The following is a 25,959-nucleotide window of genomic DNA, read 5'->3' as shown; positions in this document are numbered from 1 at the left end:
AATTGCAAGAAAAAAGATCTTTATCAACGTAAAATTACACAAGCTACTTAAAATATCTGAAACCCTCCCAACACCCAAAACACAACTGCATCATAGTTTTAAATACAAACATGTGATATAATCAGAGTTATTTGCTTATGTTCACCTCGCAGCTAAAGGAAAAAAATTAAACTAGTAATTAGCAAGCAATAATTATAGCTTTATGCCAAAAAAAGCAAAGCAGTTTAGACAAGACTTCAAACCTCCACACTGTATCACAAATAATTTTGAAAATAAAAGGCTAAGATAATGTAAGTAGCAGTTCCAATTTTAAGTAACTTTATTTCTAGATCAAAGTGCTTACTTGATGCAAATACTACAGATATGATGAGAAACTACATAAATTTCCATAATGTGACCAAGTTTTCAAAAATTATTCATAGCAGTAAAACTTAATATCAAGTTTTCTTTACCCTTAACTTAGTTACAAAGAAGAAAACACCAAATCCCAGCAATGTTACCACTCCCATTTTTCCTAATCTTTTTTTCAAGGTGGATGCTTTCTCTGGAAGTTTCACTCGGCTGGCGTCATTCCTCTGTTCGCGCTGAGGCAGATATTAAGTTCGTGTAAAAAGTCCAACAAAGAAAAAAAATTAGTGAAAGCTTCTTATGTATGTGATAAAGTAAAATACACTGCTAATACATGATTACAAAAATCTAATAAAACACTTGAACTCCAATCATATTTTAACCAGTACTTTCATCATTACTAAAACCATTTATTAGAAAAGCAAGTTAAATATGTAACAGATGAGAGTCCCTTGAAATTAAAGGGAGGCAAGTACCTTACAAGTGCCTGCTTGAACAGATGCTAAAATTGAGTGGAGCCCTGTCATGAAGTCCAGCAGGGTTAGGATCTGATTCCCTACTTCAATTTATAATGCTTGGAAGGCCATCTAATTTACTGTGCTTCCAAAAACTATACGCAGACATAACATGTACTGCTGGCAACTTCTGGTAATGACTAAGCTTAGCAAACAGTACTAAAGATTTCAAGGGAATCTATACAAGTTTACTATCTAAGAGGTTTAAGTGTTTCACTTCAGTTGGCACTTCTCCCAATAAATGTTTCAGTACTTATTCAAGAGTGCCCCATCATAAATAAACGTTTTGTATTAAGGTCTTCATCACTGAAATTCATAAAACGCCACAGTATTTTAATAGAACAGGAGTTACATTTTGAAGTAATTAGAAGGCTAATGGTTAACACCTCTGTTTGGGTACAGAGCCACCATACTTCATCTTGACAGCTATAAAACCGTAAGTACAAATGAGAGCAAAGCAAAGTGACACCTTAGATCCCACCTCAGCCCTTAAAACTAGGGCTGCACATACAGGAGGCAAATACATATACACAATTGACAGCTGCATATGCAAAAAAAGGAACACAGATAGCTCAAAAGTTCTTTGCCACAGCCTCTATCTATCTCTTAAATATATTTGGTGTTAAGTGATTTATTGGGAGAAGGCTGTTACATTACATTACATTAAATTTACTTAAACTGCAGGAAATTGCATTAGTAGCATTATACTCAAGATTCGAGTTCCACATGGCTTCATTCAGCAACAGATTCCTTTCTGACACTGATGCTCCATTTACTTTGTCCCAGCAGCCATTCCTCTTACTATCCTATTACTTAAAATGACCCCATCTGACAAGAGTGTGTCATTGTGTTGGTTTGAGAATGACTGATGTGGTGCTAACATTTAGCCTTGACCTCTCCCACCCTCTTCTTTTGTCACTCTGCAAAGTTATCTGGGATGCCTTCCATTCAATCCATAAAACCTTAGTATCTTCCTTGTGAGTCAATAATTCCAAACAAAAGATTCCTTAATTAAGAAGTAAGAGTGTAAGTATTCAGAGTGGCATTTATGACACAGTGATTGTCCAAGAGCACAGGGATACATTCCACTTAATTCCTTCCTGCAGCAGAAAGAAAGATTGACTCTGCCTTCTTTTGGAGACTGTCTACACTGATGTGGAATATTCTAGACTATTTCTCATTCCATCCATCGAAAAGCTGAAGGAGGAGAAGTGGATGCAACAATCAAACTACAAGCAAAGAGCTTTTGGAAGATGGAGGTATAGAACATTTCACTGATTGACATCACATTTGTCTCACACATACCCACCTTCTCCACCAAGTCCTTCATTTTGATAACTTCTTCTCCCAGCTTTTCAATGCTGCAAACCAAATCTTCACAGGCTTCAATAAACCTTTCAGTCCCTGCCCACTGCAGTACTATCTGTTAATAGATACAGTTGTCAGATTTACTGTATATTCTAATTTAATATTCTTTAGTTACCATATAAAAAAAAGACAGTGTTAGAAGTTTGTAACCACTTTATGCTGGGTTTTCATTGTATGATTTATGCACAACATAATCTACTAGTTACTATCAGCCTTTGAGGGAACCATCTGTCACCTTAACTCCCTTACCAGCAGAAACATGAAGAAACTTAAGGGTGGCTTACCTCTGAAAGTTTTTTTAAATGTTGTCTTTTAGAGAAAGAACATTGGACAGCTCTATGTAATTATATAATAATCAAGATGGTTGATCAGGATTCACTTTTTTCCTTTTATAAGGTAGTATAACATTCTAGAATAGAGTAATAATAATACTCTAAATCAATGTTTTTTATTTTTTATTGAATACCTTGTGAGAATTTTCAAGGAAATGCTTATTCACAGTCTGCACAGGAATGGTCAGCTTACTACACTCTTTATTTATCTTCTGAACAAACTGGAGGAATTCATCTCCACTACAAAAGAACAACAAAAGATATTCTGTGACTTGTTAAAGGCTAAATATTATCTATGCATTTCCAACATTGGCTAGTGAGTCAGCCATGCAGTTTCGTGGCATAAAAAAAAAAAAAAAACAACAGTGTGATTTCAACACAAGGTAGTTAAATACTATACTTAACATTGTGTGTATTTTTTGTTTGGTTTGGGTTTTGTTTGAGCTTTTGGTCATCCCCCACCTCCATGGAAGGACCACAAACCATTAAGTAACCTGTGATGTTCAGCTAGTAAGACACACTGAAAGCTAAAGAAGTGCCACCCAAAACCTTTTTGGAAACATTCTATTAACCTCTACTTCTAAATCTCAGCAATCCTGTGTTATTAATGAAAAAATTTCATTTTCTGCAGCATGTGTAATTTTTAAAAACTCTATGCATAACAACTGCAACTCTGTTTTCCAGACTTCTGGTACATATGTGTATGTACAGATCACAGTCTTTCAACGCTAGAAATAGAGAATTTATAATCCATTTTATGCTGAGAGATCGATGTTCCTGATCTGCAGCTTACATTTTTGAGGAAGATGTGTGTGGGTGAGGCAAGAAATAAATAAAGTTGCTTTTTACTTTGGAGCTCAGATTGAAATGACTAGGTTACAGGCATTTAGTTTCCAGTACAGTGGAAGAAAAAGACAAATTCAGCAATACTGACTTAGCCCTTGAATCTGGAAATACATTCCTCAAAGCCTTAAATGTCTGATGTTACCTACTTTGAAGGAAAATTATACTTAGTGCTCAAATACAAACAGGAAGACGACTCTGGAAATTGATCAGTATCTCAAAAGAATGGTGAAAAGGATAGAAAAACTTAACAGGTTAATTTTGATGATAAATTTCTAGAGGCTCCATGTGACACTGACTCACCTTATTTTACCGCAAGCCTCAGAGAGTGAGTGTTAGTTGTAAGTCATGGTGCTGGCCAGAAAGTTGTTGCCATTGACTGGCCAGAGGAAAACTGGGCAAGAAAGATCATTCGTTTGTTTTTAGAGAATAAGCTCTCAAAGCCTGAAACCCCTGAGAAGTGCCTGTATCTTCTCCAGTGGAGGAGTTTTCACTGGCTGTAAGCCATTCTGGTAAATAAGAAGCGGGGCCAAGACGAGAAAAATTTAAGTTCCTGTTGTAGGACATCTTGTTTTATTTATGGAAGGATATGAATAAATTAATTCAGACCCCAATGTTCCTCTTTTCCCTAGGACAACCTGTTACTAAACCTAAATGCCACAAATATCACCTTGTTTGCTGCTGCTTGTGATGGCAAAAAGGTACATGCTAAACTTGCTAAATAGCTAAACCAAGCCACATGCTAGTGTGGGGCAAGTGTCTAACTGGAGACTGGATTTAACCCACACTGTGTTTTCCTTCAGCTTTGGCACAAGGTCATCAGTGAGCAAAACTTCCACCACTGCTCAGGACATCTGTGGTTCTCAACACTGCTGAACTTTTAAGACTTGCACACTTAAACCAAAAATACATAGGAGCATCAGGAAGGGTGCTTGCTGGAGGATAAAACCCAAGACTGTTCATGGGGTTTATGAAGATGGGGATGTAAGAAAGCCTATTAACTTGAAAGAAATTATTATTTCAGGACAATATAGCTGAAATGAATACTTAGGGTAAAACACCCCGAACACTAAACAGAAGAACTGCATCTGGAGATAATCTGAAATTTAGTTTCTGCCATGTTACTGAAGTCAAGACATGCTCATGAAACTTTCCTTCTACTTGGAAAGGTAACTATTTAGCTGGCTAGGATCAGTTATGGCATTTTTGTGTTTTGTCATAAAGGAAATTATTTTAGTAATTCCGGAAGGTTTCTCAGCAAAAATTAAGTTCGTTATCATTATGGAATGACAAGGAAAAAAGAAAAAAAGGAAAAAAGAAAAACAGTAATTGGTACAATAAACAAGTATAATAGTTCTTAAAAAAACATTTTCATAGAATTTTACATCTATTGCAAATGGAAATAACAGTTCCAAGATATAATCACTTTTAAAAAGAATTGCTGTCAAAACACCAGTGGCCAAACAGTGCTGGACACTGTGAGTTTATAATCAATCAGTTCAACATTTTCTACTATGTTAGTTTTTCTATGACTTAATGACTGATTTTCCTTCTCACAGAATGACTTTGAACAAGTGGGAAGTAAAATCTTTATATAATAGCATGTAAACATAGCCTATGATTTTAGTCTCAAGGTCAGATTCCTAGAATACATGTCAAGTCAGTGTCTAAAAGACTATGCAGTGCTTGCCATAACTGAAATGGTGTCATATTTTGTGTACTTCAGTCTTTAACCAGTTATTTTCTGGTTTTGCGAACTACATATGATCTAAACCCACATTGTACTAGGAATTAGATATGCCACTGATGTGTGAGACTGCATTGAACATCATGTAGGTTTTTTGTTGTTTTCAGCCATACATGCAGTGAGCTGCTAATTCTTTGTATTTCTCCACTTATTACCTTTGTTCAAATTTTTAAGCTGTTCTGCTTGAATGTATATATGAAACAGCGCTATGGACCATACTGAAAAAAGCATATTTCTAGTACAAAAATGTATGGAAGCTTAAACTGGGTAAAGTCCTCTTGAACTGCAGCTGATTATCCCCTGCTGAAAGGTCAACATCCTTTTCTAAAGTTGCCTAACTTGGACAGCTAAACACTCAGAAGCCTGGCCTACTACCTCAGCTCTGTGGCAAAGCCTCCATTTAATAAGAACAGCTTAAGTATTGTCAGAGTATTTATAGTGTATCCATAATCATATTGGTAGTTCTTCAGTTTTACAGAACATTCCCAAGTTTGCACCTGGACTCGTTGTGAGGCAGAAATCTCATAGACTAGAAGCAGCATCAAGTTCCTCCATTAGAACATGAACACACTGCTCTTCCAGTCCATCTCAATCTTTCAAGAGTTTCTCTAGATGTCTTACATGTCCTCCCTCATCTTACAACACACTTGGCAGCATGCTGCAAAAATGGATCTCAAGCAGACCGCAAAGCCTTTTTTGTATAAGCAAAGGATTGGATACAGATCCAGGCACAATACTAGGGAACAGAAGCAATTGCTGTCTGTAAGAGCAACTAGATGGGAGTGGAGCACAGACCGGACACACTCATGTAAGCAAGGCACAAAAGAACACTACAGCAGGACCACATCCTGATGTAACTGCTGATACACAGTGTCAGTGTGACTCAGCAGCCTCTGAAGTATAATGACATGCACAGAATGAACTTGAACCCAAGCACACGCGTTTGGTCCACTGAGTGAAGGGTGTAACTAACATACTTAGCCTCACAGTACCCCAGCAATGCTGACAGCTCTCCCCAGTGCTTTGGAAAGGGAAGGAATATCTAAAAGTGGCAGCGTAGCTGTCAGGTCACAAATCAAGAGGGAGATAACATGTATTTTAAAGAGGAACCAAAGCTCACTCTTCCAGACATATAAAGTCAGCAGACTGGATGTTAGAAAGCTTTTTTGACCCAGTACTACTCTAGCCAGGCTACTGGAGATAAGGCAACACAATGCTCTGCCAATCATGGTAGGACTGTGAAGATGGAAACAAGCACAGAGAACCTAACTTAATAGTGATGCGCAGCTAAGGTACAAGGAAGGAGCAATATCTTCAAATCAGTCTTCTCTAAGTCAAACAAACACAGTTTGACTTAGTAAAGCCTCTGCAAAGCAAGCAACAGTTTTCTGCCCAAGACCATTTCTAAAACTTTTGCAAAATAAAGTATTAAATGCATCCTACTTTCAAGAACTATTCTTCTGTAGTTAGAGGAAGTCAAAAGAAGGAAGGTAAGAGCACAGAATCTAATCAAAGTTTAGGTCTCTCTTGAAAAAATGACATCGTGAAATAGAGGGTAAGAGGTTTATGAAATCTTCAGACAACTTTACACTTATTATAGCCTTCATTCTTTTGGTGCTGGACATGGAGAGACTTTTGCCAGTGCTTAGGGGACTGACAAAGTTCAGTAAGGTTGCGGAGGAATGTTCCTCTCAACTCAGGCCTGGCTTTCATGGGACTGCACAAGACTAGACCAGAAGTGAGAGAGGTATTGTAGAGCTGATACTTAAGGCTGTAAGAAAGAATCTACAATAGAAAAAACACCAAGGTGGAATGGAAGTTTGAAGGAGAAACACTCTCTTAAAAAAACCCATTTTTTTCATAAACTTATTCCTACTGGTGTATATATAATGTATGACAAGGAAGGTGTCTTATGAAGTTCTTAATTTGTAATGGCATATAATGGAAATATAACCCATAAAGAGATACCTACCACAAGAATCTATGCTTCTAACTTTCTTTTACAAAGCATACCTACCACCAGCCCTCATTATCCACTAACTGGCATACTATGCTTGGAATAAGGTGTGTGAGAATTTTACCTTTGAGCTCTAGAAAACAATGCAGTCACACCTTAAACAGTTCACATTTCACTTCTATTTCCTTAGATATACAGTTAATACCTCAGTTCGAGATTCAACACTTCAGAGAGGCCTCCAATTCTTATTTCTTCCACTTGTAGCTCTTTAATAGCATCTAGGAGTTTCTGCTGGTCTCCAGGATTTGTAATGCCAATCTAAATTCAAAAAGTAATTCCAAATATGATTTAAAGACTTAATACTACAGTACCGTTTATTGTGTGAGCTTCTATCCTTTTAAGTTATTGCAACCGACTACAATGCAAATAAGTACTGAAGGAAGGAAAAATAAAATAAAAACACAGAAAACATTCATTGATGCAAAACAAAGCTACAAGAAATGAGGAACAGCCAACACGAAATTGCACAAAATACTCAGAAAATCTGTTTAAGGTTAAATAAAAAAAAAAAAAAAACAACCACCAAATAGCAGTTTTAGAAGTACCCCCACACAGTTAGGGTGTTTTGCTCCTCTATTTCAGTATCATCTCAGTCATCTCCTACAGTAAAACAACCAGTCAGTATGATGGCAAGATACAGCATTAACTCAGAAGAGAATGGAATTTATCAAATGAACATGAGATGAAGAATTCTACAGAAAGAGGCAAGATTTTAAGAAGGGCTCTTACAAATTTATGGCATGTATTTTTCTCCAGTTTGAAATTGATCTCATAAGATATGATACCTTTCTGAAATATTATTATCTTACAGAATTTAATTTTTTAAAAAAGGTACATCTAGAAAAAAATCTGGTTGGTTCACACCACCTCCAAAAACTCAAATGATCAAAATCTAGTAGAGAGAAAAAATACGTTAAAAGACATTCAGCTGGATGTTTCTACCATGACACAGCCTGTTAAAGCATGTACATATATATGAAGGACAGCATACAGCATCACAGAATGTTAGAGGTTGGAAGGGACCTCCAGTTATCATTGGGTCCAAACCCCCTGCCAAAAGCAGGATCACCTAAGGCAGTCCTCACAGGAAAGCATCCAGGTGGGTTTTGAAAGTCTCCAGAGAAGGAGACTCCACAACCTCTCTGGGCAGCCTGTTCTAGTGCTCCATCACTCTCACAGTAAATAAGTTTTTTCTCATGTTGAGATGGAATTTTCTATGTTCAAGTTTGTATCCATTGTTCCTTATTACTGTGCACCATCAAAAAGAGATTGGCTCCCTCTACTTGACACCCACCCCATATTTATAGACTGATATTTATATACTTACAAACTTACAGAGAGAGATTCATATACTTACAAACTCAGAACAGATTTTTGCCTCAAATTAAGATCAAGCCTAAATACTACTCAACATCAGTTCATGCAGTCCCTAAGTTCAAATCAGTTAATCTTCTATACTCTTGGCTAATGCTGCAAACAACAGCAGAAACATTCTGAAGCATCTGATGTGACGCTTCAATACTGAAACTATCTTGCTTAAAGCAGGAACTACTTCACAGAATGTTTGTTTGGTTTGTTGTTGGGTTTTTTTTTCCAACTTCATCTTCTTATTCATTGAACAAGCCAATCAAGATACGGCTTTCTGACCAGCAGCTGAACTTTGTTTGATAAAACATAATTTCGTCCTTCTGCAAATGGATCAGTGACAGCATCATCACATATCAAAGATATGGTTTAGGAAGCAAAGAACACAATAGTAGTCACCACTACAGTAATTCTAAATTCAGAGATACTGGTACAGAACTTAAGAGACTAAAAGTGGATATACCTGTCCAAAACGCTCCCCAATGCAGGCATATTTTCCCTTTCTAGGCCATATCTGCTGAACATGAGGGTTACCCAGAACCTGACTATTCATGCAATGATGAATGCATGGAACTACTGCAGTGCAAGAAGCCCTTCTTCCTTATGGATGAGCAAGTTTTTCAGTTGGTGTTGATCCAATTACATTTGGCAGTTCAAATAAAGCAAATACTATCATGAAGTGGCCATGTTTAAGAACATACAAATGTTGTACAAGAACTTGCTTCTGTTCGTGAAACAGTCTTATTTTAGGAACATCAACTCCAACAGCATGGACTTTATTCTTCACTTAACTAACTAAATACATACTTAAATAAAAAACTGCCTCTAAAAATTCATGCTCCAAGCTCACACTCCAGCAATGCGACTTTTTTGTCATCCTTTAAATGAAAAAAGAGCTAATTAACAGATTGTCTCAACACATAAAAGATGGCATACTTCTAAGATAAAGACAGTTATGTATAAACTCTTAAAACCCTGCCATCTTGCCAAAAAGGCCACTGTTTTTAATAACCTGACAATTTTCTGCCAGATGTTAAATGCTTTCTTGTGGGGGGTAGGGCAATAAGCAGAGGAAGAAGACTCCTGGAATTGCAATATGGCAACACACAGAACAGATTCTCTAATGAAGAAATTAAACTTCTGGGTTGTATTTTGCATATTGATGTGTTAACTTATCATTATGCATTCCTAAATCCAGAACAGGATGCCAGTTTCTCTTATTCTTAAGTAATAAACATGTGAAAAAAGAATCTTCTTAGTCCTAAAAGCATCCAGAAGTAAAACTACTTCTGTTGCTTAAAAAAAAAACAAAAAAAGACAATAGGATCCAAGTGTTAGGAGCAGCACAGAATCAGACAAAATAGACATGTCACTAGTATTTTGAACAGACTTGTCTCAGTATGGAACAGTTTATAAACCTAAGGAATGCAAGGATTTCAGCTTGAGAGAGTCATTGCTTAGGCTCTGTTGTAGAATACAGATAAAGATATTTACACAGAAAATATCTTTGTGATATTGTTTGATGGAGTAAGGTGTATAATGTTAGTGATGGGTTTTCTCCCCAGTTCTCTGGATACAAAGCAACTTGGTTCAGAGGCATCCATCAGAGGTCATCATTAATCTTTGTAGTAATAAGATCCAGGCTCTTTAAAATAGCTGGCTGTTAGTTGAAAATCTGCCATCACACTAAAAACTTTCAACTCTGGAGTTACAAGGAAACAGATTAGATTTGTTCTATCAGCAGTGTGGGGACAAACTGTCAGGAGAACTCTAAACCTAGACTGCATCAAGAATTTAAGGTAACTTATGAAGCACTAATAAGCCAGGCATGTTATGTCATTTTTTAAATTCCCAGTTGTAGACTCTCTAATTAATTCATGTCCATGCACAAAATACTATTTGTTTTCCAGGAACTGTTTCCTTCTGTTGCAGAGCTAAGAGGCAAACCAGTTCTGCTCCTGTAAGTATTATCTTCCTGTGCAAGGGCAGCTGATCCAGGTATTTATTTCAGTTTGTCCAAAATGCTCTCTTTCTAACAGGGAGCTTCAAACACGTAACACTGAAACAGAAGTTAGTAGTTTGTGTGAAATTATAGCTCTTTGGTGAAGAAACTATAAGGCTTAGCTATAGACTGAAGTCCACAATTCTCTCCCCTTCCCCCAACATATCCTGGACAATAACAAGTAATGATACAACATCAAAACAGGCCTTCAGTAAGAACATATACTCTCTCAGATTTGCAGTTTAATGTAACCACAACCAACAAACCAGCTTGCACGGTGATGAGAAGAAAGCCAGAAAATTCCCCCTTAAGAGCAAAATTCCTGTCAAGAGGGGCTTTAGGATTCAAACACAGCCCACACCAGGATGCTGTCCAATGGGCACGATCCTGAGGCTTCAGAAAAGCAGTAACATTGGAACATGATGACATGCCTTATGCTTAGGTCTAAGCAAACCCTTAAAAATCTATTCACCCTCTGAGATTACAGAATTATTTCTGAATTCTGTCCAAATACTTTATTCAGTTACAAGACAAAAATTCAGGCAAAACACCTTTGTGACACCAATTCTGCAAGAATATTAACATCTGTACACAAACGTTGGCTCCAGCTGCTAGAGAATATGCCTCACAGGTACCAGAATAGGAAGAACATTAAATTAAGTTCTAAAGTAGTGAACTCACCTCTATTAACTCATCTTTTTGCATGATCAGAAGTTGTCTTAAAGTTATATCTCTTTCCTGTATAAAAAAAGGTTTTTCTACTATCAAAAAGAATTTCAGAAGAAAACACTATTTTCATTTCAGAAACTAAACCAACTACACAGCACCACTGTTGACACAATGGAAATGTTGTCTAGTGTAGAAACATCATGTTGGGTCTAATGAACATAACCAAATCATAGAATGGTCTGGGCCAGAAGGAACCTCTGAAGGTTATCTATTCCAACCCCCTCTGCAGTAAACAAGGGCATCCTCAACTAGATCACGTTGCCAATAGCCCTGTCAAGCCTCACTTTGATTATCTCCAGGGATGGGGCCCCAACCACCCCCCCAGAAAACTTGTTCCACTACCCCCATGGTAATGAACCTGTTCCTAACATCCAATCTAAATCTGCTCTTCTCTAGTTTGAAGCCATTGCCCCTCATCCTATCACTACAGGCCTCTGTAAACAGTGTCTCTCCATGCTTCTTGTAGGCCCCCTTCAGGAATGGGAAGGTCTCTATTAGATCTCCATGGAGCCTTCTCTTTTCCAGGCCGAACAACCCCAGCTCCCTCAGCCTGTCATTGTAGCAGAGGTGCTCCAACCCCAATCATTTTCATGGCCCTCCTCTGGACCTGCTCTATCAGGTCCATGTCCTTCCTATATTGAGAGCTCCAGAACTGGACACAGTACTCCAGGTGAGGTCTCATCAGAGGTCTCCCGCAATCCAGTCCAGACCACTGCAGTTTAATTTAACACCTCAAATACAAACTTCTGTTAATAAATAATTTAATATATTTATTTGAATTGATATACTCACACTAATAGAACATTTTTTTTACGCTGTAGGTATATTTTGCGTTAATGGACTACTTTACAGATAGGAGATGCACCACAAACCTACCTTCAGTAAGCTTATCATGTGTTCTAGATTGAGACCATGTAAAAACACTTCCATGTCATCAAAAGTTGAATAGGAACTGTAAAAGTGGAAAAAAAAAATTCAGATGAAAACAGTGGAAATTAGGAAAAAAAAAAAAAAAGATGACATCCTGAACAAAATACTACAGAAAAGCCTCCAAGACAAAACAACCAGAATAATTTTCATAAAGAAGTGTAATTTTAAGTAGCAAAATATTCCAAATGAACATTAAAGTTAGGTTGCAAAAACCTGAAATATTTGAAAGTGGGGTTAAAGAAGATAACCATGTATTCTTATCAGGTAACATCCATATAAATTGGATTCAGCCCACAACTCTTACCCTGTCACTTCCATTTAAACCAGAAAAGGTTATCAAGAAAACAGGAATGTGTAATTAAAGATAGTGCAAATTAGTCTGGTAAGAAATTTTTTGTCAGAATACTACCGTTCAGAAGGTAATATGAAGAAACTGTATAACCTAATGTAGGTTGAGAGTTTAACATTTATAAACAAGGGTAAAGTATAAGTTTTGATTCTCTGTTCTACCAAGATATAAAAATATAAGAGAGGGAAAAAAACCCCCAACACTTAAGCAGATTTCAACAATCAGATGAACAACTGTAACAAACTGAACTAACCCAAAAAGCAAATACAAAATTCCAGACAGGACTACTGCAATTGCTACAGTGAATCCTTTGCCAAAACCCTGAGTTAACAGATTGTTTACTCTAAACCTATTAAAAAAAAGAGAGATCTGTTCTAACACTGAGGTCATTAAGTACAGACTCTATCTAGGAGCATGAGTCTTTGTGAAGAGTACTAGAAGACCAATCTGCAATGTCACCTTCATGGCAAGTATACATGGGCTTAAATGATCCCCAAGGAGCAGACAGCTCCCACAGGAGATCTGGTCCACAGATGGGGAGATATACCTAGAACAATACCTTCAAGAATCTATGAATAACAAGATGCAAGAACAAGGAGGAAAGCAGAGACAATTGCTTTTACCATGCAAAGATTTCACCTCTCTGTTCCAAGAAGTACCTCTAAAATGACTGTGGTTGAAGAACAGCAGAAAAAAAAAAAAAAAAAAAAAAAAAAAAGAGACTGCCATATGTATTCACCTAGCAGCACAGCTGGGTGAGTCTTTGTCAAAATTGAGGTACTCTGTCTGAGATTAAGACTACATCAATGTGAACTGTTACCCAGTGATCTGCCATCAGCCTAGTAATACAAAACTAGGCTATTTCAAATTCAGTGTGACCTGGCTGAGCAGAGATAACAAGCTGCCCAACCAGAACAGACTATGGGCACTGGGAGTTGTCATCTCAAGACCACAGCAGCTCAAACTCAAGAAAGCAAGTAGTCGGTTTGTTGAGGACCAGGGACACCTCTCAACTAGACTTGGTTGCTCATCCAACCTGGCCTTGAACACCTCCAGGGAGGGGGCATCCACAACTCCTCTGGGCATCCTATTCCTGAGTCTCACATTAATATACTTACTGTGGAGTTTTGGTAGTGCTTCAGAAAATATATAAAACATATTAGTACAACTTAAATCATTGATATGAAGAGATACAATCTTTTAGGAACATTAATAAGTCAAAATTATGACTGTATTTACCCAACTTTATGGTCAGAGGCAACTGTCAGAAATTTGTAGATAGCCTCTTGCTTAATTGTTTCATGGTATCTCCCTTGCAAGTGATTTGCAGCCAATGAGAGTAAGCTATATATCTGGAAAAGTCAGAATGAATTAATTATCATTCAAACTAAAAACGAACAAAGAAATACACAGAAGTAAGACTACAAAGAGTTCTGTCATAAAATTGCAACTTACAGGGAACATGAAGCATTTGCCACTTCTCTAAAGCATACAACAAAAATGAGGGCTTAAGAATAAGCCTACAGAGTTTATCAAGAGTATTTCTGAATTAATCAAATTCCAGCACAACAATGAATTGTCAGAGTAAAACAGTATATACAGTCTTAAAAAGTTGGCATTTGTAAGTACACAAGCAACAAAACATCAATATAGTAACTTTTGTAGACAAGAGTTCTACAAACATTGTCTTAAAAGCATGAGGTATACAACTATTTTAATGTTTCCATTTCCAGTGCATATATGAACCCAAGATTTAGTAATTTACAACTGACAATCTAAGTTAACTATATCTCACAGATAGGGTTTCTTTCAACTGATTAAAGAAGCAAGCCTTCTGCCAGACATCACTATGCATCAGTGATGGATTCCAGAAACTGAATTACCCTGTGTGAGTTTTGAGACAGTTGCTACAAAATTCAGCAAAACAAGTAGAACCTCAATAAACCTAAAGGAATGGTGAAACCACTTTCATGAAATTCGGGTGACTAGGCGGTTTTATATACATCTACACATACATGTATGTATGGTTCATTGATCCTGGCTGGCAAATAAGCCCTCCACCAGTTGCTCATTCACTCTCCCCCATCAGGATGGGAAAAAAAAAAAAATCAGAAGAGTGAAAGTCAAGGGAAAAAAAAAATCATGGGCTGAGATGCATAGTTTACTCTAAGTGAAAGGGCAAAGAAAACCCAAAACCTTAAGTGATGCTAAGCCACTCACTCACCATCTCCCAATAGCAGGCTGATTTCCAGCCAGTCTCCAAGCAATGCCTACTCCAGAAAAAATCCTCTGACAATTTCATTCCTGAGCATGATACTACATGGAATGGAGTATCCCTTTGGTCATTTGTAGTCAGCTATCCCAGCTGTGCCTCCCACCTTCTTGCTTACTCACAGACTACTTGCTGGAGTTGGCCAGCTGAGTGAGAAACAGAGAAGGCCTTGGTGCTGCACAAACACTACTCAGCAACAGCTGAATTATTGGTGTGTTTTCAACACTGTTTTGGTCACAAACCAAAACCACAGCACCATACAGCTGTTAGGAAGAAAACTAACTCCATCCTGGACACGAGTGGTGTCCCCCAGGGATCAGTGCTGGGCCCCATCCTGTTCAATATCTTTATTGATGATCTGGATGAGGGGATTGAGTCAGTCATCAGTAAATTTGCAGATGACACCAAGCTGGGAGCAGGTGTTGATCTGTTAGAAGGTAGAAGGGCTCTGCAGAGGGACCTTGACAAGCTGGAGAGATGGGCAGAGTCCAACAGGATGGCATTCAACAAATCCAAGTGCCGGGTGCTGCACTTTGGCCACAACAACCCCATGCAGAGCTACAGGCTGGGGTCAGAGTGGCTGGAGAGCAGCCAGGCGGAAAGGGACCTGGGGGTACTGACTGACAGCAGCTGAACATGAGCCAGCAGTGTGCCCAGGTGGCCAAGAGAGCCAATGGCATCCTGGCCTGCATCAGGCATAGTGTGGCCAGCAGGAGCAGGGAGGTCATTGTACCCCTGTACACAGCACTGGTTAGGCCACACCTTGAGTACTGTGTCCAGTTCTGGGCCCCTCAATTTAGGAAAGATGTTGAATTGCTGGAGCATGTCCAGAGAAGGGCAATGAGGCTGGTGAGAGGCCTTGAGCACAAGCCCTATGAGGAGAGGCTGAGGGAGCTGGGACTGTTTAGCCTGGAGAAGAGGAGGCTCAGGAGTGACCTCATTGCTGTCTACAACTACCTGAAGGGAGGTTGTAGCCAGGAGGGGTTTGGTCTCTTCTCCCAGGCAACCAGCACCAGAACAAGAGGACACAGTCTCAAGCTGCACCAGGGGAGGTTTAGGCTGGAGGTGAGGAGAAAGTTCTTCACAGAGAGAGTGGTTGGCCATTGGAATGGGCTGCCCAGGGAGGTGGTGGAGTTACCATCCCTGGAGGTGTTCAAGAGGGGATTGGACGTGGCACTTGGTGCCATGGTTTAGATAGTCATGAGGTTTAGGGTGACAGGTTGGACTCAATGATCTTTGAGGTCTCTTCCAGCCTTCTTGATTCTATGATTCTATGAATATGTAAGAAAAATATCTCCCCTCACAGATACAGTTTCTGCAGATATAGTCTGTAATACAGTCCCTTGGGTTGTCAACAGCCTGAAGAGCAGACCCCCAAGACAAGAAGAAGCTCATGACCATTAAGCATCTCAATACCATCTGCAAGACTTTGCAGTAACTGAGTGAAAGTTAGCACTTCACAGGTCAAGAGGCAAGATCCACCTCTCAAGTATGAGGAGCCTGTATTCCTTCCACATCAAAGCAAGCCATTTTATAAGATTCTATGGCTGCAGTCTGCTGAACAAGTCATTTATCAAAGGCAGAGAGCATTTGTAGCCCCTTTCTGTAACCTGAGCTAACAGATCTCTGAGCCTCAGACACCTATTTCGCTAGCCTACACTGACAGCTTTGAGCATAGTTATCATTTTTGCTCTTGCCTAGCCCTGGAGCCTGACAGGAACAAAACAAAACAAATCAAAACCCAAAAATAAACAAAAAACGCGACAACAACAAAAAACAACCAACACCAACCCACCAACCAACCAACAACACAAAAAGAAGCTGCAAAGTGAATTGCAATTCACTAGAGTGTGTTACACACTTTGAAGAGACGGTGCAAAAATCCATGACTCTGTATCTTTGGTAATGGCAACTGAAAGCAAAATGCACAGAAATCTGGTCCAGTTGAGCCACCACACATCATCTGGTAACGGCAGTACACAGACTTTAGGAGAATATATACTGCCTTCAGTAGCACTCTCTACACTGATAATTACCAGCTGCTCTTTCAATATGGTGATGAATTTACATTATTTTACACATTTTCTTCACTCTTTAGATTGAATTTGAAGATGGCCAGTACTCCCCCTTTTAACTTTAGCTTTTTCACTTCCAAATTCAATCACAAACGATATCCTGCAAATTAATTTGGTATCTGCATTCTCCCACATGATTTGTCAGACATGAAAAAAAATCAACTTACTCTTTTTCTACTTCTCATATCAACATTACTAACATGAATAATCCCTTGTTATAAATCTGAAGTCAAGAATTCTGAAAACTAACTAACTAAAAATCCCCAAAATCCCAAATCAGGCCTTTAAAGCCCTATGAAAAGTTGGGATATAACAGAAAATAGTCCATATATATGTGACAACACATCTATTCAACTGTCTGCTATAAATTCAATTATTAAAGTAACCCTTCTACAGAAAATGACACGATTAATTAACAGGTATTTGGGGCAAAATACAAAATTTGCATTTCAATGAGATGTGAAATGAAATACCTCTGGATGTTTATTGATCGTTGCTAGCTCTGTTGCTGTTTTCTCATCTTTAGTCTGTAGGTTTTTGTCAGCTCCCAGCTCAAGCAACTTCAAAATTACATTTTTATGTCCATGCTGTGCTGCCCACATTAATGCCTGCAGAGAACAACTTCATTTTACCAAGTTTACATACGATGCAAAAACAAATAGAGGTTCAATCAATAGTGCAACCTTCCTCAGTTCTTACATGGCAGAATCTGAAGACACAATTAATGCAAAAGAATCTCAAAGCGGTGTTAAAGCAGAAAAACACACCAATGTATTTCTGAGAAAGTCTTAGAAACAAGTTTGTGAGTTCTTGCTTCTTGATTTTTTTTTATCATGAATTACAACACGCAAGTGAATCACTTACTGAATACCCATTTTCATCTTGTGCGTTTATGTGTGCCCCACGAGCAACAAGAAGAGCAACAACCTGAGAATGGCCTTTTCTAGCTGCATGCATCAGTGGAGTCATTTGCTTCCTGAAAGAAAAGGGGACAGGTGAAAAAAATTATTTCAAGGTATCAAAATTCGACTGCACTATCAAAAGTAGAGCATCTCGATTCTGTGGATTCTCTGTTCTACAGAAGAGGTAAGCAGAGGGTCAACTTCACAGAATGCACAGATTCAGAAACTCATTTATGTCCCGTTGACAAATTTTAAATATTTGCATTTTGCATTTATTTTCTGATTGAAATGAAGTTGCGATGTAAATAGTTGTCCTCCACATGAAGGAAACTTAGAAGAAACTAAACAAATCTCTTCCAGGAATTTAGAATATAGGCCTATAATATTTCTGGGAGAAAAAGTCAAAAAAATACACCAATGTTTTATCAAATTCAAGTAGTGCGCTTACACACAAACATCCTTAACATGTCCCAGCTATGTAATGTGGTACCTTGGTGACTAGACCATTTCTGGTTTGGTTCTGAACAATACCACACCATTTTTTAAACACTATGCTAGCACAGACCCAGCAGCAGGCCTCTCATGTGGCACACAGACCCCTCTTGATAAGGGAATTGGTGTAACCACACATCAGCTTTCACCTTACTCAAAGTAGAGGATATCAGTCAGAGACTTCCATTTTGTACTTTAAAAACAATTTTTAAAAGACAGTTTAAGTGAGGAATTCTACATACTGCCTCTTGTAAATCCAAAGTTCTGAAAAGAAATATGCAGTTTCATGGAGATCAAGTTGTAAATAATAGGTGAATATTTGAGAGTAGGAATATTGAAGACAAAAAACACGTACGTATTTGCAAAATCCTCTGGGGTAAAAACAACGTAAGCAAAAGAATCACAGGCTACACAGCTCTTGCCAGTGTGCACAGGTGCAGTGCAAAAGCACAGTGTGCACAGATGTTCCCCATGTTCAGAGCCACCCTTGGCCCCAAGTGTGCCAGAGAGTCTTCAGAGAATTACATACATCTACAATACTGAAAATCTTAACTTCACGAGTAATAAAACTAAAAGCACATCAAATGTTTTTAGCCCTTTATCCCCTTTTTTGATTTCTGTTCCCAGAAGTGTATATATTCTCTTTCTCCAATATATATTAACAATTACTGAAGTGAGTACTTACAGACATCATCTTACCCATTATTCTCTTTTTAATAACCCAAAAGGATGGTGACAACAGTCTACTGATCTCGTGCTTTTGTTGAGATCTTTGTAAGATGAAGCCATTGTGAATTGCTCTGAATATTTTGAAAGATAAAAAATGTTGCTCAAAAGCTTGTGTTAGAAAAGTACCTTTCCAGATGCTTGACATTTATTCTTTGGTGGAGTAAGAGTGCAGAATTAAAAAAAAAAAAAGGTAAATAAAAAGTGCAGTATTGAAGGAATTATACATGCTGTTTCTGGTCTTTATTAAGTAATCAGATATAAACTAAAATATTTTACGAATGATCAATAAAAATTTATTCTATTTTAAAATGCAGTATTTTCCTTCCCGAAAAACTACCTGCTATGATGAGAGTATTTTATGTTGTAGGATACACTTGAGGGGAGGATTGTCCTTTCCAACATTGTTTCAATGCTCAATACTGAACGCTAGAGGGACCCCATAAAGTAGATATACACCAACGCGGCTGTAAAATACTTTATACCTCCTTCCAGAGTAGTGTTACAACTAAGGCTTTGCTCTTCATTCATTGGTATTGCTCATTCACAAAATGATAATATTTTGTCTCATGCAAACACAGTTAAAAATGCACTGAAAAAAAAATCCAGTTGTAGTAAAAATCTGAAAGAATGTTATGATGGGGGGGGGGAGGAAAAAGTTAAATATTTGGAAATAAGCAAAATGAAAGGTAATCAGGCCTTGAAGACATACAGTCAGTAAGAGAAAGGAAAGTGGTAGTGAAATGAAGAGACCTGCATCAGTCTATAACTAATACAATTTAGTCCATCAACACTGCAAAAGCACAAGTTCTGACTGAATATAAGGAGACATTTTTACAATGGGACACAGTCAATCAGTGGCACTGGTTTCCCAGGGTTCTGCAGCCTCCATGATTGGCAGGTTTCAAGACCAGGTAGCAACCTAGCCCAGTGTCATGCCTTTTAAGGAAGAAATTGGACTAGAAACCTCCTGAGGTTCCCTTTGATCTGAATTACCCTGTGATCCTATGAAGATTACCATAAAAACTCTAACATAACAACTAATTGATGAGATAGCCAGATGGGGAAGATGGGGATATCTATACATAGGCATATACATCTATAGAGATCTGTGTTTTAAAGAATGAACAGAAGTTGATTACAACCTAACAGTTTGCAGCAACAAAAATCAAACTTGCTTGCCCAATGAGAATACTCACTCCCACATATTTCTATTCAGTGGCAGGTCCCTTCCAACCCAAACCAGAATGAGATTCTGTGACAGACTCTCCACGCCATCACCTTTGAAGTATTTATATCTGACTCCACTGCTGAGGCCACACCTGAAGTATTGTGCTCAGTTCTGTGCCCCTCACTACAAGAAGGATATTGAAGTGCTGTAGCATGTCCAGAGAAGGGCAACAAGGCTCGTGAAGGGCCCTGAGCACATGACCTACAAGGGGCATCTAAGGGAGCTGGAGAAGAGGAGGCTGAGTGGAGTCCTTATCACTTGCTACAACTACTTGAAGGGAGACTGGAGCGAGGAAGGGGCCAGCCTCTCCTTGGTGGCAAGTGACAGGACTAGAGGAAACGGTTATGAGCTGCACCAGAAGATGTTTAGTTTGGATATTTGGAAATATTTCTTTACTGAATGGGTTATCAAACACTGGAATGGTCTGCCCAGGGCAGTGGTGGAGTCACCATCCCTGGAAGTGTTCAGGGACATGATTTAGTGTTGACCCTTCAGTGCTGGGTTGACAGTTGGACTGGATGATCTTGAAGGTCTCTTCCAACCATATATACTCTGATTCTGTAGTGGTTACAGTGGGTACAGTGCTGTATACTTAGGATCTGAAGTCAAGGTAACAACATTATGACACTGAAGCCACTGAAAAAGTTTCCCCATCTTTAAGTAAAACTCACGATATCTAAAAGATCCACCAACAAGAATACACAGTTAGTACTTCAAGCATTCTATTTTAGTGTTCGAGTTTTAATTTCAAAGGCTACAAGCTGTTTCAGAATAGAGACATACATAGCACTGCATCTGTGCACCAGATATAACTGCATTTGTACACCACTATATATGAGAAGGCACCTTTGAATGAGTTGGGACACGATGCATAGGCACCAGCCCAGAAAGCAAGGTCCATTTAGATGTAGCTCCACTAGAGGGAGACTACAGTATTAGAGAAAACAATTCTCGTTTTCCTAACCCTGCAAAGCAGCCCCACCAATACAACAGCTAGCTGCAAGTTGCAAAATCCACCGTGTCTTGCTAAAGTTGAAGAGAAATTAAATGCACTGGCACATCTTACCACAACCTAAAAATGTACATTAAAGGTACAGTCATAACCATAGAGATAAAAGATCTCAAGAATCATTCCATAATTTTAAGGAACAGTGCAGACATTAGCATTTCAGCAATCTGATTTGCAGATAGATGACCTTGTCCAAACACTCACAAAGTCCTTTTGAATGGCACAGTTTGCCCACGAACATAATACTCAAGTTATAGTCAGTAAATAAATACAATCCTAAACAGCATTTAAGCAATTTATTAATTAAATATTATATCTGTTTCAACTGTTTGCTTCCCGCTATGCCACACTTAAACAAAAACCAAAGAATGTTTCACTGCTTTCATGCAAATGAAGGGTTGTTTTGTTTGTTTTTGGTTTTAGGTCTCCTTGCTTTTATATTAAAGTTGGAGAAAAAGACAGAACCAAAATGTTTTTCATTTTTCAGGGCTATCCAAAACCTTGTATGGATCATCTACAGAAAGATACAAACAGAGGCTCTTACAGGATCACTTGATCCTGTCAAAAAAATGGGGCAAAACATAACCACAAGGGAGAAAGCTGAGTGGAACAGCCCTAAAAGCTACCTAAAAGCTACTTGAAGCCTCCTACCCCGAATAAGCACAAGCCATAACAAAACCAGGTGATAAAGTGATAATTATCTCTCTCACTGAAAAATGTCCCATGTACCTCTCTGTTACCACTAAGCTGGATCTGTGGTGCAGAATTTGCCACATCTGACAAACACATGATTAGGTTTGGGATCATGCTTTCAAACAAGACAAAGTCTGTCTTTCTGGAAAATTACAGGAGAGGAAGAAGAGGAAGGGGTGTTCCATCTAGACACCGGTTTCCTTCTATTAGAAAGCATGGAACCAAGAAATGAAGCAGTAACAACTGTGTCCACAGCAACAGAAGAAAAGCTATTTGCCTGATTTCTGGCTTCCTGAGGTTTTAAGTAATGAGGTGGGAAATCCAGTACAAAAATACAAAAACCAGTGTTGGAAGAACATACTTCAGGGTACTGTGAGCAGCAAGATAGTTTTACTGGGCACTTACTTGCTGGAACAAGGTAGGAGAGTCCTCTACCTTTGTGAAGCAGAACTTGTTAAAAGAATAGAACTTACAGCTGTAGTAATAAGGCTGGGAAAGGAGGCAGCTGTTTCAGGTTCCTCAGTTTTAGGCTTCATTTCAGATTGTCAGTTCTTGTACCTTTCTGCTTCTGAACTGTATACACAATTGCTTTAAAATTTAAAAAGGCATCTGTGTAAATTCTACAGCACACAGAGGTGGGAAGGTAGACAGCTACAAAGTTAACTTCACATGACTAGAAAAGTACAAAAGATGTGATAATAAAAGGGATTAGCATAAAAATTAACAATGGGGATGGCAGCACTCTGTGCTATGACACTCCCAATTATTTTGCCCTGTCCTCCCACATCCTTATTCCATCACATTTTTTACGAGCAAGATGATGTAGCTAAAAACATGCACACTTTGGCATAAAGCAGCAAACCAAATGGGTTTATCCACATCACCACTGTTTTCAATCTTACTTTCAAAGTGAGGCTGCAGTCAAGAAACTCAGCAAGTGCACATGAAATCTATTCCACCTTTCAAATAAAAGGACAACTCCATCATGTTAAAAGAGACAATAAAACCATTTCTATGCAAATAACCCATGATGGGGGTAAGCAATGATAGGAAATTTAATATAACAGAATGTTGCAGATTTTGTTCCTGTTTTATGTAAAGGCTTCTGGGTTGACATTCCAAGACACCACAGTACATTGTCAGAATGCTTCTGTTAAAAATAGCATTCCATGTTGCTACTATCCCCACATATTTTATACCTCTGCCCAGAAACTATGATGAATAGTTGCAAGCCTGTTGGTACTACTCTACAGTCAATACTAGGTGAGAGAAGTAAAATCACCTGTTTCAAAAGGTCTGATGAGCAAAACCCAACACTAATGTTTCAAAGTTCTTCCAAACTCACAGAACACTCACATTTACCATGCTTTTTACTTCTCCCTGACTCAGACAGGAAGACAGAAAAGATGTATGGACATAGCCCAGTTGAACACAGTACTTCAGTAAACACAGTTTTGCATCTCATTTTTTGTATTTAGTTCCTCTGTTCTGATGGTTGTCCAACATAGTGCAAGCCTTTTTGTCCTGAGTTCATAGTACAAGAATAAAAAGTTATTTGAAAGGCATGAAGTATAACAGAATGTAACATCACAAGGTATTTTTTGCTCTGAGTTAGATCAAAGGCCTTGACTCAATTATTATCAAACTCCACAAGGTACCAGTCATAAAATGCACTGTAGCATATTAATTTTTCACAGGCTATTTACTTTATTGAAATGCACTGTTTGTCATTTGGCATGGTTAATTATCATACAGTGATAATGTCGAGGTGTTTGAAATTACTATGTATCAGTGAAGACCTATTATCAACAGTAGTAAGTTCCTTGCTAAAACTGAGGCGTTACACATTGCTTTATTTTGACTGTGCAACCTAAAGAGAGACCTACTTTGTGAACTGGGCAATAATGAGATGAACAATTTTCCCCTTCCATCATCATCTTCTTAAGACTAAAAACTGCATCACAAAACTGGTTTTGATATTCCTTAAAGCTGCTCTGAATGTAAGTGACATATGTAGGCAACTTAATACCAGACCTAAGCAGTGATTATTTTTTCCTGTATATGCATTCATGTACATGACATAGTTCAAGCTGTACTGTGACAAAGGTCTAGTTCTTACAATATTCAATAAAAATAAAAACCAAAAAACCCAAATCAACCCCAAGCTTTTCTTTAAACATGCACAAAATTCATAACCATTTTAGAGCAGAAATGTTTAAGTCAGGCTTGGTCACTGACCAGGACTTAATTGTACTAGAAATTATAAAAGTGCCTTTGTCTTCTGCCCACAACAAAATCACAGCCCAACATTAACAACACCCATATATACCTTTAAGAAAATGCTGCACATTAGAAGAGGTTTGTGAGGGTTTTTTTAAGGACGGCTTAAATACTTCCAGGCCTTACAAAAGGATAAAATATAAATTTACAGTTTGGAGCAAGATGAATGTTACAAGATAAGCATAACAAATTTCTCAAGGTAGCATTCAGTATGATCTTACAATGCACAGTAGATCTTAGAATGCTTTCTTTTTTCACCTAGCTATTACCTTAGTACTTGTTCATCTTTCAAAACTCTGCAGTTAGCACTTAAGTTTTTATAGACTACATTCATCATCAATGCAACTGTTTTTACAGCCATCGTCAGTTCCCAATTTTGATTTAGCAAAACTATCAAAAGTAACCCTACTGAACACTGAATACCCTACTGCAGATAAACCATCTACACTCTCACTTCTGAACTCTTGTTCGACTGCATTTCAGGAATCAGTTTATTTCTGATTTCTATTTCAGTACTTCCTCGCTCTACAGGCACTTCATGAATTCGATAAAAACCCTGCAAGTTTCTGTGTATCATCTCCAGATGACATAAACTAATAAAGCCTACTGGCTGCCCCAACAGCACAAGAGAGGATAAATACTGAACTCTGTGTTGCATGAAAAGTAAGTACTTTGCTTTGAATTCACACACAGAGAAGCTTCCTAAAATTGTCACGGTTTTTAAGTGCCAAGACAGACAAATAATGTGAACCTTAGTTCTTAAAATCTGTGGTAAGATGATCACACAGGAAGTACTCTTTACAGTAATCTCAACTCACAGGACCAGAGATCACAGGATGTTAGGGGTTGGAAGGGACCTCTAGAGATCATCTAGTCCAAGCCCCCCTGCCAGAGCAGGACCACAGAATCCAGCACAGGTTGCACAGGAACACATCCAGATGGGTCTTGAAAATCTCCAGAGAAGATTCCACAACCTCTCTGGGGAGCCCATTCCAGTGCTCTGTGACCCTCACAGTGAAAAAGTTCCTCCTCATGTTGAGGTGGAACCTCCTGTGCTGTAGTTTATATCCACTGCCTCTTGTCCTATCACAGGGTGCAACTGAGAAGAACCTGTCCCCTCCCACTTGATACCCAGCCCTCAGATACTTATAAGCATTTATTAAATCCCCTCTCAGTCTTCTCCAGACTAAAACACCCTAGGTCTCTCAGCCTCTCCCTTAATCATCTTTATACCTGTCCATTGGACTCTCTTAAGTAGATCCCTGTCCCTCTTGAACTCACTGACAGTTCTGAAGCCTTCCTACTAACCATCCCACTTGCTCTAATGAAACAGGTGAAATGGGACTGCAGTGCCACAAAGAGGGTCTGTTTTGACCCTGTTTCAGAGCACAGCAGAAGAAGCCCAAAACAGGCAGCAGCTATAGCCTGAGCAGTTCTAATGACGGAGTGCTGTGCACAGGTGTCAAACACTGGAAAGATAGGCAACACAAAGATCTTTGAAAAAAACAAACCAAAACAACAGGCCTTGTCACATAACTTCAACTTCTACTTTTGTTTGCTGCAAATACAACATTTCTGACTGTCAATTTATCTTTCCATTTTAGAAACACTGCTATTGCAAAAGTGATCTTGTATGTGATGTGTGCAAGCATATGTTAGCACAAAGTTTTATGGAACAAAGAGATAGCAAATAAATACTTCTGTATCAAGACCAATTATGCATTACATATTCTG

The 25,959-nt window shown here is 38.4% G+C and overlaps 1 protein-coding gene across 1 annotated transcript in view; it reads right to left on the bottom strand.

The window, feature by feature from the left end:
• Positions 1 to 437: 437 nt before the first annotated feature.
• The window catches only part of ASZ1 (ankyrin repeat, SAM and basic leucine zipper domain containing 1), a 39,304-nt gene continuing 13,782 nt past the window's right edge, over positions 438 to 25,959 (bottom strand). The window contains exons 5-13 of the mRNA XM_054399810.1: positions 17,757 to 17,868; positions 17,366 to 17,500; positions 13,785 to 13,897; positions 12,143 to 12,218; positions 11,219 to 11,275; positions 7,316 to 7,428; positions 2,698 to 2,803; positions 2,173 to 2,286; positions 438 to 584 (exon numbers count right to left, since the gene is read on the bottom strand). Coding sequence (XP_054255785.1) covers positions 438 to 584; positions 2,173 to 2,286; positions 2,698 to 2,803; positions 7,316 to 7,428; positions 11,219 to 11,275; positions 12,143 to 12,218; positions 13,785 to 13,897; positions 17,366 to 17,500; positions 17,757 to 17,868 — 973 coding nt within the window. The remainder of the gene's footprint in view (positions 585 to 2,172; positions 2,287 to 2,697; positions 2,804 to 7,315; positions 7,429 to 11,218; positions 11,276 to 12,142; positions 12,219 to 13,784; positions 13,898 to 17,365; positions 17,501 to 17,756; positions 17,869 to 25,959) is intronic.

The sequence above is a fragment of the Indicator indicator genome, chromosome 3, assembly GCF_027791375.1.
Source record: "Indicator indicator isolate 239-I01 chromosome 3, UM_Iind_1.1, whole genome shotgun sequence".
In the NCBI taxonomy this organism is placed as follows: Eukaryota; Metazoa; Chordata; class Aves; order Piciformes; family Indicatoridae; genus Indicator; species Indicator indicator.
Note: the sequence above shows the minus strand (reverse complement) of the source record. Positions and strands in the feature narration are given on the sequence as shown.